This window comes from Kogia breviceps, chromosome 2, assembly GCF_026419965.1.
Source record: "Kogia breviceps isolate mKogBre1 chromosome 2, mKogBre1 haplotype 1, whole genome shotgun sequence".
NCBI classification, from domain to species: domain Eukaryota; kingdom Metazoa; phylum Chordata; class Mammalia; order Artiodactyla; family Physeteridae; genus Kogia; species Kogia breviceps.
This window is the reverse complement of record NC_081311.1, coordinates 175,092,252-175,110,230: the sequence shown is the minus strand read 5'-3', so window position 1 is coordinate 175,110,230 and position 17,979 is coordinate 175,092,252. Positions and strand designations below refer to the sequence as shown.

The 17,979-nt window shown below is 38.7% G+C and overlaps 1 protein-coding gene across 18 annotated transcripts in view; it reads right to left on the bottom strand.

Moving 5' to 3' along the window:
• UNC80 (unc-80 homolog, NALCN channel complex subunit) overlaps positions 1-17,979 on the bottom strand; it is a 247,007-nt gene that overhangs the window by 94,028 nt on the left and 135,000 nt on the right. For all 18 annotated transcript variants that reach the window (XM_067026776.1, XM_067026777.1, XM_067026787.1 and 15 more), the window contains one exon: positions 6,108-6,308. In XM_067026776.1, the coding sequence (XP_066882877.1) occupies positions 6,108-6,308 (201 nt within the window). The remainder of the gene's footprint in view (positions 1-6,107; positions 6,309-17,979) is intronic.

Here is a 17,979-nt window from a genome sequence, read left to right as displayed (position 1 = left end):
AAAGATTAAAAAAAAAAAAAAAAAAAAGCGGAGGCACATACTTGGGAACACATATCATTTGGGGAGAGAAATCCTGCTTGGAAATAAATATCATCTGGGAAGAGAAATCCTGCAATGCTATTTTTTTCCCCTGTGAATTTGTAAAAGCAAAATATAGCATAAATATCATGCCTATTTTATATAATTTGAAAACTTCTAAAATCATATATGGCAATCATTTTCCATATAAATATAGGGGTGTATCTGAGTTTGTAAAAAATCAAGGTATTTAAAAAGTGGCATCTTTCTGCTTTTATTCTTTCTATTTATTAAAAAAAATGTAAATTGCAGAATACCTGGAAAATACAAAAAAAACTATGAAGAAGAAAATAAAAATCCTTATAATACTTAACTCAGTGATGGCCATTATTTGGTTCCTTTCAGCCTTTTGTCCCCCTATGCATCTTAGCAAAGCTGTGATGATGCTATATATGTGGTACACAGTTTTATACATTTCATTTCACTGTGATTTTATGATGAATATTCCCCAGGTCGTTAGAGTTATTTTAAAATTGATTTTTAAATTTTTAAAATATTTTATTGCTTCCTCCTTTGGCTGGACATTTTATCTTTTCAGGGTTACTTTTGAACAATACTTTTGATTAATTTATAGGAATTGTAAGCAAGCAGATACAGAAAAAATACTCAGAGGAAAAAGGACAAACATTTATGTCTGTTTCTCACACTCTGTGAGATGTAGGCTTCTGTTTAATCCTGTCGGCTAGGGACAGAAGGTATAAGTCAAGCTCCTCAAATATCAAATATTTAATATCCTGGCATGCTTCCTTAAGAAGCCTGGTGTGTTCTGCTGGCTTCAAGATAATTAGGATGTTTGATTTAGTGGAAAGGGAAGGGAATTGGAAAGGCTTTTACACTAGGGTGATGGGCTAGGAACTCTTCTTGAGTGACTCGTTCAGGCCTGAAAACAGGTATTAAAGATGTGTACACGTGTGATGGGCACTTGGTTACCCTAAGTGAGGTGCCTAAAGTCCTCTACTGGTGTGACCCTGACTCAGACTAACAACATTATCATCAGTTACTTTTTGCTTTGGTAACGTGGTGTAAAACTTGGCTAAAAGAGAGTAAGAAAATGGATGGAGTCGGAGGCTGGTTCTGAAGGCATTTATTGGTTATTAGTGGTTCCTGAAGAGTTAGAAATTTCACTGGACTGTGAGATGTAGGTGGTGGTTGGAAATACACATCAAGCAGGGACTGCAAAGAAAACCAAAACTAGTAACCTAAGACTGAAGGACAGAATTTATCACTAATAGAGGATGTCATTCATTGCTGAGTCGATCTACCAGAGGCAGCTATGGTCAGTGGGAGGACGTTATACAGTCCCAAGAGCTGGCAGGGATATTGGGACATGCTTGCTATGGGATGGTGTGGAACTTGGACTACTGTAATTTTCTTCTATTGGTATATCTTGGACATATTCATTGTAATTGGCTCCCTCTTTCTTGTCCTCATCCTGACCACTACGGATAAAATCTGTAGTGCAAAACCAATCCTTTAACTGTCCAGGGAATTATCACTTGTGGTGTTTGGATCAGAAAGAGGAAGGGTTGGTCCCATCAAATTCCTGTCCTAGGGAATTAGGGGACCGAGTCTGATTCATTTAGTGATGGTTACTGGGGCTGAGAAATGATGATGCAACCTTGAGACTTCAGTCTAAGTACAAGATGAATAAAGCAGGGGTTGCTGGTCAGGGGACAGAGATGAGTCAACAGACAGAGATGATGCAGAAAGAAGCAGAGATGAGAGACTCTGTCCACCCTGAGATGGACAGCAGCTTTGGATCTCATTCCTTTGAGGCTTGACTGTGTTTCCCACCTGTCCTAGGTTTCATGAGATTCTGCTATATCCTTTGAAGAAACTCTAATTATTTGAACAAATTTCAATGGGTTTCTATTACTTACAACAAAATATTATTGACAACGGAGGCATAATATGTAATAGTTTAAGTAGTTTAAGTAAAATTTTAATTATTAAGAATTCAAGTATGTTTATTAAGAATTAACTATATGCCGGGAACAGGGCTAACTTCTGAGGATATGCTGAGGAGTAAAAGCCCCATGATACTGGCCCTTCTGGAGAGTGTATCTTACCAGGAGAGACAGCTAGCAAACAAATGAAAATTCAAGATAAGTAGAAGAGGAGATACAGGTCATAAATGATGATGACACTGTGGAAATAATGAGGTATTTAAAATTTCGGAAAATTGTAGTCAGCCTACTGGGTTCTTTGGGAAAGGGATTGCCTCATGTTTCTGGAAAGAAACATGTCAATAGAAGTACAGTATTTCCCCAGAGGTAACCCAGACCCTTTGTGTCTCATACATCTTTGACATAGGAGTTATGTGTGTCATAGTGAAGAGTAATTCTGACCCATGAAATCAAGACCTAGGGCTTGGTCTTGGCCTCACAGCTGTGTTTCCCGTAGCTTTAGAAAAATATTAGTCCTGCAGGAAATCAGGTGGCCTCTTGCCGTTTACACTGGCTTCACAAAATATGTGGTCACTATGCCCTTTCTTTATTTGGGTACATATAACCTTTTATTTACCTCTCCTTTTTGGCTGAAAGGAAAAAATGTTTTATCCACCCATTTCCATCAGCAAGCACTAATTGCACATTACTATGTTTAGAACATAGCATTAGACAAGGTACAGACATACAGGAAAAATCAGAGAATTCTTTGGTGAATTCACCTTTTGGTGAAGGTGATATATATATAATGATAGCTTATCTAAACCTCTCGAATTTGGAAGTGCACTAAAACAGACTAACAGAATGTACAGTGAGTCTCTGAGCACTGAAATGTAGATTAACAGATTGATAAGAGTTAGATGGGTTACAAAATGAACTAGCTGCCACAAATATATTCTGCCATAAAAACCAATTAAAAAGGAAACACGAATGAAATACCAATTGCTTATAAGTCTTGATTTTAATCAGAATCACTGCTTTTATTCTTGATTTATTGCCTACTCTGTTTTCATTTGGGCTCTGAAAATGTGGGCATTGTTCATTTATGTAACAGATTCAGAACAGGCAAATGGAAACATCATGAGAGAATAAAAAAGAAGCTTGAACAGGAGGCTGGCATTTTGGAAATAAAATGTTTATCACAGAAGACTCAATACATCTTTTCAGCTCTGCACCTGCATGGTTAATTTAAATGTGTTAGGGTTAGGGAACACTTATACTCTTGCTTTACTTTCCCTTTCCCTTTCAAAAATGTAAGCAACATATAAGGTTGGTAACCTTTTCTGCTGCTTCAGGCCAGTGTCCTGGATGGGCCAGAGGTGAAAGGCACTCATGGAACACCATAGAACTCTATAGCCCACTCACTCATTCAATATTATAGTCCCTCTGCCATAGTGAGGTACTCGGTTAGGTACCACACAGGACACAAAACGTTATACCCAACAAAGTATGGACTCGGCATGGTCCAGAATCTCTTTAAAATTTGCTGAATAGACACATGGATGGATGGATCAATGAATGAAGGAATAATTGAATGAAGGATGTGAAAAGCACAAGTAAACCATCATTGTAATTTAGAGGAAGAAGGAACAGAAAATGTCATTAATCATCCACCTGCAGTATGCCCTGTGGTAAACGTTAGGGAGATCAGAAAAGAAGGAGGTGGCCCTTGAGTTGGATCTTGAAGGATGTTTGGGTTCAGCCATGTATAGATTACAGGTGAAGATACAGCTGGAGCAAAGGTATGGAAGTAAGAAATCTCAGCGTGTGTACGGTGAACAATGAACATTAGGTTGGCGAATTTTTACAATTTTCAACATATATGGTTTTCATCTAAAGCTAAGGGCGCTTTTATATGAAGGAGAACTTACCTAAATAAAAATAGGTTTTCTTTGTATGTAGTGTCATTTATGTTTGAGATACATGTATCTCAAACATAAATGCATGTCTATGTACATACATACACATACAAACATATATACACATACATATATCTCAAACATATATGTATCTCAAACATAAATGTATACATGTATCTCAAACATAAATGCATGTCGGGCTTCCCTGGTGGCGCAGTGGTTGAGAGTCCGCCTGCCAATGCAGGGGACACGGGTTCGTGCCCCGGTCCGGGAAGATCCCACATGCCGCGGAGAGGCTGGGCCCGTGAGCCATGGCTGCTGAGCCTGCGCGTCTGGAGCCTGTGCTCCACAACGGGAGAGGCCACAGCAGTGAGAGGTCCGCGTACCGCAAAAAAACCCCAACAAAACATAAATGCATGCCTATGTACATGCATACACATGAAAACATATATACACATACATATTTTTATTTTTACGTCATAATTTAGCAGTTCATGTAGTTTCCCCACCTGATTTCCCCTCAGAATTTGTGTAGTTTGAATACCAGGAGATGCAATAGAGTCTAGTTGAAAAAGCCCTGACTTTGAAATTCCATGTTTATAAATTAAAGTCTAGCTGTTCTAGATGTGAACTGTGGACAATCCCATCTTTCTGAACCTCAACATTTTCATCTGTAAAATGTGATGAAGAGTATCTCCTGCACAAGATTTGCAAGAATCAAAAAGTACTTTGTCAATGATGTACACCTACCTTATACTCTCATACATGCTTTGAAAAAATACTAAAAGGTCATATTCCAGAAGGCAAATTAGCACACTTATGATATGCATGAGATACATATTTTTTTTCTTTAGGATCTCTTTAGGAGCTCTTGTATTAGCCAAAATTTCTTCCATATACCCATATTGCTTTCATAATTTTAAAAATCATAATTAAATAAATCCCTTTTGTGAGTGCTAAAGCATTACAGATTGATATACAACTCAACTGTGCATTTTTTGTTATTGCTTATATTCTCTGGCTTGATTTGTATTTTACTGCCATCCTCCCACCCCACCAAACCTGGTTCACAAACTCTTTAGTATCAACAGAAATATCCTCTACTCCTGCTTAATTATTTTTTATTTCTCCAAGAATATCTGGCCTCATATTGTGCCAACAGCAGGTGCACAATGAATGCTCATCTAAATGAATAGGGATTATATAAAAATCTCTTGGCAGATCCACTTGTGAGAAGCAGCTGCAGGGGCGGCCAGCAGCATGCAGTGGAGCATCTTGGCCATCACGCCTGTTCAGGGGCAGATGGGTAACTCAGGGCTTCCCTGGCAGAAGCACGGCAGCCCTGGTTACTATCTTTATCTTCTGCCAGCTCAGCTGTTCAGTTTTCAGGAAAGTGCAGCTGAATGCTTAGAAAATGTAATAGTTTCTTGAAGAAGTTTCCTTTAGTCTGATTTGACTCTATTATTTATCAGTGAACAGTTGGGCCATTTATTGCTTATTTCTTAAGCTATAACTGTATCAGTTTCCTATTACTGCTGTAATGAATCACTAAAATCTTCCTGGCAAAAAAATAACACAAATTTATTATCTTAACAGTTCTCTAGGTCAGAAGTCTAAAATGAATTGGCAGGGCTGTGTTCCTTCTGGAGGCTCTAGGGAATCATCCATTTCCTTGCCCTTTCCAGCTTCTAGAGGCTGCCTGGACTCACTGCCCTGCATCATTCTGACCTCTGCTTCTGTCATCACATCTCCATCTCCACCTCTGATTATGTTCAGCCCACTTGGCTAATCCAGGATAATCTCCCCATTATAAGATACTTAACTTACTCACATAGGCAAAATCCCTTTTGCCAGGTGAGGTAGCATATTCACAGGTTCCAGGGATTAGAAATTGGACATCTTTGGGGGGACATTATTCTTCCTACCACAGCAACCTACTTATCACCAGTGCCCCTTTGAGTTCATACTTATTTGTAGAAATAAGCCCGGGAAAAAAGTTGAGCCCATGTTTGCTCATGGACATGAAGACAAAGCACTTGCCTTTTTTTTTTTTTTTTGGCACTTGTCTTTTTTGTACCCGTCTTCTAATTTTGCTGGAAATCACACAGATCTGTCGCCTGGTTTATGCAACTGCAGTGGGCTGAAGTTTGCATTTCCAGAGAAAAGATTGTTAGGACATCATTCTTCCTCTCATTGGTACATTATCATGTGGTCATTCGCTCACCTCTTTCTGCTTCTTGCCCCGGAGAGCCACATTGCTGACACTGCTGCTCTCTCGGAGGGAGTCCACGGAGTCTCCATAGAGCAGCTTAATGGCCCTGACAAGCCGGGCACAGGAGCGGCTGTGGTGCAGGTAGCAGTGAGGGTGGCAGTAGTCAACATGGGTGCAGATGAAGCTTTGCTGATTGCACAGCAAGATCATGACCTGGAACACAGACATCACTGAAGCTCAACCAGGCAACCAGGGTACAGACCAACTGTGAGCAACGATGTGAAGTGGAAGATGAAAAGTCAGAATGTCAACTTTCTTTAATGGGTCTTAAAATCACAAGAATTCCACAGAGAATAATAATTCCCACAAGAGAACAAAGCGTTACAAGCTTTTATGTACTTGGTTTCTTTTGCTCCCTGGATTCACACTTGATAGAAAGTTCTTTTTGAAATAATACAAGGTTAAGTGCTCTTCAAAAATTGAAACAATTATCAGGAAGTGTCTGATTGCCAAATATTTTCAAATGAAGATTCTGAAATTAAAATGTATTATTTTTTCAGCTCTTATGTTGTAGAAGGAGCCAGGAGAAGAGCAGAAACTAATGAGAAGTTCCATCCCAAAGGATATGGCTGGCCTTTGACAGCTGTGGGGTGTCTTTAACTCCAGCCCACCTACATGGATCTTGAAAACATTTCTGCATCTTCCACCCTGGCCTCTAACCTTCAACTGGGCCTTGAAACCCACTGTAGCACTTCATTTCCCTCTCTACAAACTAATTTGTTTTCAGCTTTTGGGCTATTCTAGCTCTTCACCTGTGGCTTGATCTGGCTCACATCCTCCTGTCTTCTAGACTTCCCAAGTAGTATTCCAGAAAAGAACTCAGTTGATTTAAATGATATGGTTATTTTAAGAAAGAAATGAAGGGCCTTGAGATGATAACTTCTTAAGTTGCCTTCCTAAAAAGGCAGTAGCATTCCTAGAGCTGCAAGTTAAGTCAAATCTGCACAGAGTAATCTTCTGAATGATTCTATCCTTCATGAAACTAGTTCCCACCCCAACACCTAACCTGTGCGAGACCATGTGCCACATTGGATGGAGAACATAAAGTAAGTCTACACAGATAAGACCAATCGAACCTCTAGGCAGGGCTGCATGCATTTCCTTGGGAATGAGAGGCCCTGCTTAATCTGAGACAAATGTAAATAACAGTAACAATGCACCCCTCTCAAACTTGTCTAACAATACCTCATAGTCTTCAAAGTTTTCAAAAAAAAAAATAGGTGTTGTCTGAACAGAATATCCAGATCTCTCTCAAGATTCATTGAAGATCCCTGATATTCCTGTTTATACTAATATGAGTCAGGGCACAAATAAGAACTCTAAACCTCCCCTTGTTATACTTGAATCTGGCCCCAAAATGGTTCTTTGACTAATAAAACTGACAAACTTCTAGCAAGACTGATCAAAAAAAGAGAAAGGAAAGATAAAACCTACCAATATCAGAAATGAGAAAGGCACATTACTATAGATCTCATGAAATTTAAGATGATCTTAAGAAAATATTATAGAGCGTCTCCCCACAACTAGGGCACCTGCCGCCCACTAGTGGGGGATCCTGATGCCCAAGGAGACAGGAGGAACCCCCAAAGTGAACCGGTAGGATGTGGGGGGACAAAGGGGGCAAGGAGAAGTGGAGGCCAGACAGGATAGGTGTCCCTGTCCCTGAGGCCAGGGAGATCAGGAGAGGCAGGCGGGAGGGGCCCTCCAGGAGGAGCCGGAGAGGAGCAGAAGGTGACTGCTCCACCCACGTGGGCCTGGGGAACCTACTGAGCTCCCAGGCCAGTCCTCTGCCCTTCAAGGCCCCCTCCAGGCCACATGGGTCCTTGGAGGCATAGGAGGGAGGCTGGGGAGATCAGGAGAGGCAGGCAGGAGGGTCCCTCCAGGACAGGAGGAGCAGGAGAGGAGAGGAGGGCATTTACCCCAAGCACTCGAGCCCAGAAAGCCTGCTGGGCTCCAAGGTGAGGTCCTCTACCTTCTGACACCGGGGTGGGGGGCATGTCCGGCCTCTTCTCTTCCTTGAGCCTAAGCACCACCACACCCAGCTCCCAGGGCCTTTTCTAGCCCTGTGGGTCCTAAACATAGGCCCTGCCCCCCACCCAAACCTCACCCTTACTTAGGCCCCACCCTCCACAGCCAAGGCCTTACCCCCTTTTATTCTATTTCTTTCTTTTTTCTTTTCTTTTTTGTTTTTCTCTTTTCCCTCCTCCTCTTTCTTACTATTGTGGTACTGTTCTACCTTCTGGCTGTTGATTCACCTATATTTTTATTTTTATATTCTTTCTAACATATCTGTTAGTTTCCTAGTCTAATTATATTTTTTACTTTGTAATTGTTCTCTCTTTTTTTTTTTTTTTTTTTTTTTTTTTTGCCATCCCACATGGCTTGTGGGATCCTGGTTCATAAGCTGGGGGTTGGGCCAAAGCTCCTGCTGTGGAAGCTCTGAGTCTGAACCACTGTACTAACAGAGAACCTCATACCCCAGGGAATATTCATCAGAGTGAGGTCTCATGGAGGTCCTCATTTCAGCACCAAGACCCAGCTCTACCCAACAGCCTACAAACTCCAGTGCTGGAAGCCTCAGGCCAAACAACCAGTAAGACAGGAACACAATCCCACTCTTTAAAAAAAAAGGGGGGGGGATGGCAAGAAATATGTCACAAATGAAGGAGCAATGTAAAAACCTGCAAGACCAAGTAAATGAAGAGGAAACAGGCAATCTACCTGAAAAAGAATTCAGAGTAATGATTGTAAAGATGATCCAGAATCTTGGAAAGAAAAGGGAAGCACACATTGAGAAAATACAAGTGTTTAACAAAGATCTAGAAGAACTAAAGAACAAATGGAGATGAACAACACAATAACTGAAATGAAAAATACACTAGAAGGAATCAATAACAGAATAAGTGAGGCAGAAGAATGAATAAGTGAGCTGGAAGACAAAAGGGTTGAAATAACCACCAAGGAGCAGAATAAAGAAAAAAGTATGAAAAGAATTGAAGACAACCTCAGAGACCTCTGGGATAACACTAAACACACCAACATTCGAATTACAGGGGACCCAGAAGAAGAAGAGAAAAAGAAAGTGTCTGAGAAAATATTTGAAGAGATTAGAGTTGAAAACTTCCCTAACATGGGAAAGGAAATAGTCACCCAAGTCCAGGAAGCACAGGGAGTCCCGTACAGGATAAACCCTAGGAAAAACACACCAAGACACATAGTAATCAAACTAACAAAAATTAAATTCAAACTAAAAATATTTAAAGCAGCAAGGGAAAAACAAATATAACATATAAAGAAAACCTCATAAGGCTATCAACTGATTTTTCAGCAGAAACTTTGCAGGCCAGAAGGGAGTGGCAGGATATACTTAAAGTGATGAAAGAAGAAAACCTACAACCAAGATTACTCTACCCAGCAAGGATCTCATTCAGATTTGATGGAGAAATCAAAAGCTTTTCAGACAAGCAAAACCTAAGAGAATTCAGCACCAACAAACCAGCTTTACAACAAATGCTAAAGAAACTTCTCTAGGTGGGAAACACAAGAGAAGAAAAAAAAACCCAAACCAATTAATAAAATGGTAACAGGAACATACATGTTGATAATAACCTTGAATGTAAATGGATTAAAGGCCTCAACCAAAAGACACAGACTGGCTGAATGGATAAAAAACAAGACCCAGATATATGCTGTCTACAAGAGATTCACTTCAGACCTAGGGGCATATACAAACTAAAAGTGAAGGAATGGAAAAAGACATTCCACGAAAATGGAAGCCAAAAGAAAGCTGGAGGAGCAATACTTGTATCAGATAAAATAGACTTTAAAATAAAGGCTACTACAAGAGACAAAGAAGGACACTATGTAATGATCAAAGGATCAGTCCAAGAAGAAGATATAACAATTATAAATGTTTATACACCCAGCATAGGAGCACCTCAATACATAAGGCAAATATTAACAACCATGAAAGGAGAAATCGACAGTAACACAATAACAGTGGGGATTTTAACACACCACTTACATGAATGGACAGATCATCCAAACAGAAAATAAAAAAGGAAACACAATCTTTAAATGACACAATAGACCAGATAGATTTAATTGATATTTACAGAACATTCCACCCAAAAGAGGCAGAATACAATTTCTGCTCAAGTGCATATGGAACATTCTCCCAGATAGATCACATCTTGGGTCACAAATCAAGCCTTGGAAAATTTAAGAAAATTTAAATCATGTCAAGCATCTTTTTGGACCACAACGCTATGATACTGGAAATCAATTACAGGAAAAAAACTGTACAAAACACAAATACAGGAGGCTAAACAGTGCACTACTAAATAACCAAGAGATCACTGAAGAAATCAAAGAAGAAATAAAAAAATACATAGAAACAAATGACAATGAAAACATGATGATCCAAAATCTATGGGACAAAGCAAAGGCCGTTCTAAGAGGGAAGTTTATAGCAATTCAATCTCACCTCAAGAGACAAGAAAAATCTCATATAAAAAATCTAATCTTACACTTACAACAACTAGAGAAAGAAGAACAAAAAAAATCCAAAGCCAGAAGGAAAAAAAGCATAAATATCAAAGCAGAAATAAATGAAACAGAAACAAAGAAAACAATAGCAAAGGTCAATAAAACTAAAAGCTGGTTTTTTGAGAAGATAAACAAAATTGGTAAACTCTTAGCCAGACTCATTGGGAAAAAAGGGGAGAGGATGCAAATCAATAAAATTAGAAATGAAAAAGGAGAAATCACAACTGATACCACAGAAATACAAAGGATTATAAGAGACTACTACAAATAACTATATGAAAATAAAGTGGATAACCACAAAGAAATGGACAAATTCTTGGAAAGGTACAATCTTCCCACACTGAAACAGGAAGAATTAGAAAAGATCAACAGACCTATCACAGTAATGAAATTGAAACTGTAATTAAAAATCTTCCAACAAACAAAAGTCCAGGACCAGACAGCTTCACAGGCGAATTCTATCAAACATTTAGAGAAGAGTTAACACCTATCCTTCTCAAACTCTTCCAAAAAATTGCAGAGGGAGAAACACTCCCAAATTCATTCTACGAAGGCACCATCACCCTGATACAAAAACCAGAAAAAGATATCACAAAACAAGGAAATTATAGACCAATATCACTGATGAACATAGATGCAAAAATCCTGAACAAAATACTAGCTAACAGAATCCAGCAACACATTAAAAGGATCATACACCACGATCTAATGGGATTTATACCAGGGATACAGGATTCTTCAAATTATGTAAATCAATGTGATACACCACTTTAACTAATTAAGGAATTAAAACCATATTGATCATCTCAACAGATGCAGAACTAACTTTTGACAAAATTCAACACTCATTTATGATAAAAACTCTCCAGAAAATGGGCATAGAGGGAACCTACCTCAACATAATAAAGGCCATATATGACAAACCCAAAGCAAGCAGCATAATCAATGGTGAAAAACTGAAAGCATTTCCACTAAGATTAGGAACAAGACAAGGATGTCCACTCTCGCCACTCTTATTCAACATAGTTTTGGAAGTCCTAGCCATGGCAATCAGAGAAGAAAAAGAAATAAAGGAATACAAATTGGAAAAGAAGAAGTAAAACTGTCACTGTTTGCAGATGACATGACACTACACATAGAAAATCCTAAAGATGACACCAGAAAACTACTAGAACTAATCAATGAATTTGGTAAGGTTGCAGGATACAAAATTAATGCACAGAAATATCCGGCATTCTTATACACCACCAACAAAAAATCAGAAAGAGAAATTAAAGAAACAATCCCATTCACCATCGCAACAAAAAGAATTAAAATACCTAGGAATAAACCTGCCTAAGGAGGTGAAAGACTTGTACTCAGAAAATTGTAAGACACTGATGAAAGAAATCAAAGATGACATAAACAGATGGAGAGATATACCATGTTCTTGGATTAGAAGAATCAACATTGTGAAAATGACTATACTACCCAAAGCAATCTACAGATTCAAGGCAATCCCTATCAAACTACCAATGGCATTCTTCACAGAATTAGACAAAAAATTTTACAATTTGTATGGAAACACAAAAGACCCCAAATAGCCAAAGCAACCTTGAGAAAGAAAAATGGAGTTGGAAGAATCAGGCTCCCTGACTTCAAACTATACCACAAAGCTACAGTAATCACGACAGTATGGTACTGGCACAAAAACAGAAATATAGATCAATGATACAGGATAGAATGCCCAGAGATAAACCCATACACACATGGTCATCTAATTTACGACAAGGGAGGCAAGAACATACTGTGGAGAAAGGACAGCCTCTTCAATAAGTGGTGCTGGAAAAACTGGAGAGACACATGTAAAAGAATGAAATTAGAACACTAACACCAAACACAAAAATAAACTCAAAATGGATTAAAGACCTAAATGTAAGACCAGATACTATAAAACTCTTAGAGGAAAACATAGGAAAAACACTCTTTGACATAAACCACAGCAAGATCTTTTTTGACCCACCTCCTAGAGTAACAGAAATTAAAAAAAAAAATAAAGAAATGGGACTTAATTAAACTTAAAAATTTTGCACAGCAAAGGAAACCCATAAACATGACAAAAAGACAACCCGCAGAATGGGAGAAAATATTTGCAAATGGAACAACAAAGGATTAATCTCAAAATATACAAATAGCTCATGGAGCTCAATATCAAAAAAACAAACAATCCAATTAAAAAATGGGCAGAAGACCTAAATAGACATTTCACCAAGGAACACATACAGATGGGCTAGAAGTACATGAAAAGATGCTCAACATCACTAATCACTAGAGAAATGCAAATCAAAACTACAACAAGGTATCACCTCACAGTGGTCAGAATGGCTATTACGAAAAAATCTAGAAACAGTAAATGGTGGAAAGGATGTGGTGAAAAGGGAACCCTCCTGCACTGTTGGTGGGAATGTAAATTGATACAACCACTATGGAAAACGGTATGGAGGTTCCTTAAAAAACTAAAAATAGAACTACCATATGACCCAGTGATCCCACTACTGGGCATATACCCTGAGAAAACCATAATTCAAAAAGAGACTTGTACCAAAATGTTCATTGCAGCTCTATTTATAATAGCCAGGACATGGAAGCAACCTAAGTGTCCTTCAACAGATGAATGGATAAAGAAGATGTGGCACATATATACAATGGAATATTACTCAGCCATAAAAAGAAATGAAATTGAGTTATTTGTAGTGAGGTGGATGGACCTAGACTCTGTCATACAGAGTAAAGTAAGTCAGAAAGAGGAAAACAAATACTGTATGCTAATACATATATATGGAATCTAAAAAAAAATGGTACTGATGAACCTAGTTGCAGGGCAAGAATAAAGAGGCAGACATAGAGAATGGACTTGAGGATATGGGAGGGGGAAGGGTAAGATGTGACAAAGTGAGAGAGTGGTATGGACATATATACACTACTGAATGTAAAATAGATAGCTAGTGGGAAGCAGCTGCATAGCACAGGGAGATCAGCTCAGTGCTCTGCGATGACCTAGAGGGGTGGGATAGGGAGGCTGGGAAGGAGGCTCAAGAAGAAGGGGATATGGGGACATATGTATGCACATGGCTGATTCACTTTGTTGTGCAGCAGAAATTAACACAGTATTGTGAAGCAGTTATACGTCAATAAAGATCTATTTAAAAAATAAATAAATAAAATATTTGAAATCAGCAATGTTCAGAGAAGCTTATGACAGCTGACCAAGCAGAAAGGACTTCGGAAATCTCTTTGCCTCTGCTCTGTGATCCCATTGTCCAATTCTCCTCTTGTGAAGAAAGAATTTAACCTTCAGGAAGGATGGTCTGGAAATTTTCTCTGCATCTTATTGGTGATTTCACCAGATGCGGTCTTGCCTCCCTTACTTGTTAAATGAATGGCAGGATATACAGTTTTTATGTGTATCTGAGGGCTCCAAGGAGGGTCCTGAATACTCTCAATGTAAGTAAAGAATAGACAGTGATGGCCCCCTCGTTCTGGGGTGGGAGAGCTGCCCCAAGATGCTCTCATGACTGATCTAATTTGCATGGCTGCCTCCTGCCTCTTAGGAGAAGCACCTGAAGGCCTCCTGGGCTGTCAGGGAGGGAATTTGATCATAAACTCTCTGATGACTTGAGAGACTGAACTGTTTGTATACTTACTGGCTAATGGCACATTATCTTCTACATAGTGCCTGTTCAGATCTTGCCTATTTTTTGACTGGTTTGTGTTTTTCAGAGAGTGTCTCTTGTACAAGGGTCAGAAAGCCTGCTGACCAGCTGCCTATTTTTGTAAATAACATTGAATCAAAAGGTTCCTGTTAAGAACTCTCCTACACTGTTGGTGGGAATGTAAATTGGTGCAGCCACTATGGAAAATAGTATGGAGGTTCCTTAAAAAACTAAAAATAGAGTTGCCATACGATCCAGCAATCCTGTTCCTGTGCATGTATCTGGATAAAACTATAATTCAAAAAGATTCATGCACCTCAGTGTTCATAGCAGCACTATTTACAATAGCTAAGACATGGGAGCAACCTATGTCCACTGACAGATGAATGGATAAAGATGTGGTGTGTGTATATATATATATATATATATATACATACATACACACACACACACACACACACACAATGGAATATTACTCAGCCATAAAAAGAATGAAATAATGCCACTTGCAGCAACATAGATGGGCCTCAAGATTTTCATACTAAGTGAAGTAAGCCAGCCAGAGAAAGACAATACCATATGATATCACTTATATATGGAACCTAAAACATGACACAAATGAACTTATCTACGAAACAGAAAGAGACTCAAAGACATAGAGAACAGACTTGTCATTGCCAAAGGGTAGGGGATGTGGGGGAGGGATGGACTGGGAGTTTGGGATTAACAGATGCAAACTATTATAAATAGAATAGATAAACAACAAGGTTCTACTGTATAGCACAGGGAACTATAGTCAATATCCTGTGATAAACCATGATGAAAAAGAATATGAAAAGGAAAATTATGTATATATGTATGACTGAATCACTGCTGTAGAGTAGAAATTAACACAACATTGTAAATCAGCTATACTTCAATAAATTAAAAAAAGAATATTATAAACATCTTTTTGTTAATAAATGTGAATATTTGGATTAAATTAACAAATTCCTAGGAAAAAAAATTAATTTGCCCAATCTGCTCCCAGAAGAAATCTTAATCATATTACATAAATTAAATCTGTAATTAAAAACCTTCTTACAAAGAAATTTTTAGATCTAGAAGGTTCTACCAGTGATCCCTTCTAAATATTTAAAAAATAAGTAACTCTGGTCTTACACAAACACTTCCAGAGGGTTAACACTACACAAAACTAAAAAGCATTACTGAATAAAATTGAAGAGATCCTAAATGAATGATGGGACACAAATTAATGGAGGATAGACCATTTTATACATTAGAAGACTTATAAAAGATTTTAATTCCTCAGTTTTAACGATCTTTGTATTCAAAGTAAGGCTGCTGTGGAAGCTTTCTTATGGAAAATAACAAGGTGATCCTAATAGAAAGGAATACAGCCAAGAATAGAACAGGCCATCCTGAAGAAGAAGAACAAAGCTGGAGGATTTACACTTATGTGAAAAAGAGAAATCAGACACAATAGAGTACCCAGCATATGTCACCAATTATATGCATTTCAGAAACAGACAAAATAATTTTTGGCTTTAGAAGTTAGAATGGCAGTGACCAACAGGGGAGAGTAGTGGCTGGTCGAGGGCCCGGGTAGGGCTTCTAAGGTACTACTAATGTTCTTCTTGAACTGGTGGTGGTTACACAGATGTGTCCACTTTGTGAAAATTTATTGAGCAGTACACATAGGTTTTGTATGCTTTTTAATATGTAGGTTGGACTTCACTAAAAAGTTTACTTTAAAAATAGCTGCCTCAGAGATTCCCCAAATCAGCCAGTTCTGGGGATCAACCAGTTCCAAGGGCATAGCACTGTAAACACTGAGCGTGATGTACCAGGCAGCCCTTTATCTGACCCTACTAGGAAGTCAGATTAAAATCAGAGGAGATGGAGACATTCCATATCTAAGATCAATAATAGTGCTGGCCTGTTCAATAAGTGGTGCTGGGAAAACTGGACAGCTACATGTAAAAGAATGAAATTAGAACACTCCTTAACACCATACACAAAAATAAACTCGAGATGGATTAAAGACCTAAATGTAGGGCCAGACACTATAAAACTCTTAGAGGAAAACATAGGCAGAACACTCTATGACATAACTCACAGCAAGATCCTTTCTGACCCATCTCCTAGAGAAATGGAAATAAAAACAAAAATAAACAAATGGGACCTCATGAAACTTAAAAGCTTTTGCACAGCAAAGGAAAACATAAACAAGACAAAAAGACCACCCTCAGAATGGGAGAAAATATTTGCTAATGAAGCAACTGACAAAGGATTAATCTCCAAAACTTACAGGCAGCTCATGCCGCTCAATATCAAAAAACCAAACAACCCAATCCAAAAATGGGCAGAAGACCTAAATAGACATTTCTCCAAAGAAGATACACAGGTTGCCAACAAACACATGAAAGGATGCTCAACTTCACTAATCATTAGAGAAATGCAAATCAAAACTACAATGAGGTATCACCTCACACCAGTCAGAATGGCCATCATCAAAAAACCTAGAAACAATAAATGCTGGCGAGGGTGTGGAGAAAAGGGAACACTCTTGCACCGTTGGCAGGAATGTAAATTGATACAGCCACTATGGAGAACAGCATGGAGGGTCCTTAAAAAACTAAAAATAGAACTACCACATGACCCAGCAATCCCACTACTGGGCATATACCCTGAGAAAACCATAATTCAAAAAGAGTCATGCACCACAATGTTCATTGCAGCTCTATTTACTACAGCCAGGACATGGAAGCAACCTAAGTGTCCATCATCGGATGAATGGATAAAGAAGATGTGGCACATATATACAATGGAATATTACTCAGCTATAAAAAGAAATGAAATTGAGTTATTTGCAGTGATGTGGATGGACCTAGAGTTTGTCATACAGCGTGAAGTAAGTCAGAAAGAGAAAAACAAATACCGTATGCTAACACATATATATGGACTCTAAAAAAAAAAAAAAAAAAAAAAGGTTCTGAAGAACCTAGGGGCAGGACAGGAATAAAGATGCAGATGCAGAGAATGGACTTGATGACACAGGGAGGGGGAAGGGTAAGCTGGGACGAAATGAGAGAGTGGCATGGACATATTATACACTCCCAAATGTAAAATAGATAGCTAGTGGGAAGCAGCCGCATAGCACAGGGAGATCACCTCTGTGCTCTGTGACCACCTAGAGGGGTGAGATAGGGAGGTTGGGAGGGAGATGCAAGAGGGAGGAGATATGGAGATATATGCATATATATAGCTGATTCACTTTGTTATAAAGCAGAAACTAACACACCATTGTAAAGCAATTATACTCCAATAAAGATGTTAAAAAATAAAAATAATCATGCTGGCAGTACCCTGCCAACTACGGATCTCACATCGTGCTTCCGGACCTTTCTTTTCCTTTCCTTACACCCAGGTCAAACCTTGAACTGTAATCTGTGCCTGGGATTCCCTCCTGCCTGTGCCCTCTGGAGAGCCCTTTGAGGTGTGACCTTCATCATCTTAGAATCCCCACGTCCTAGTTTACAATTTGATCTAATACAGACTCAAGACTGACACCATGACCTTGC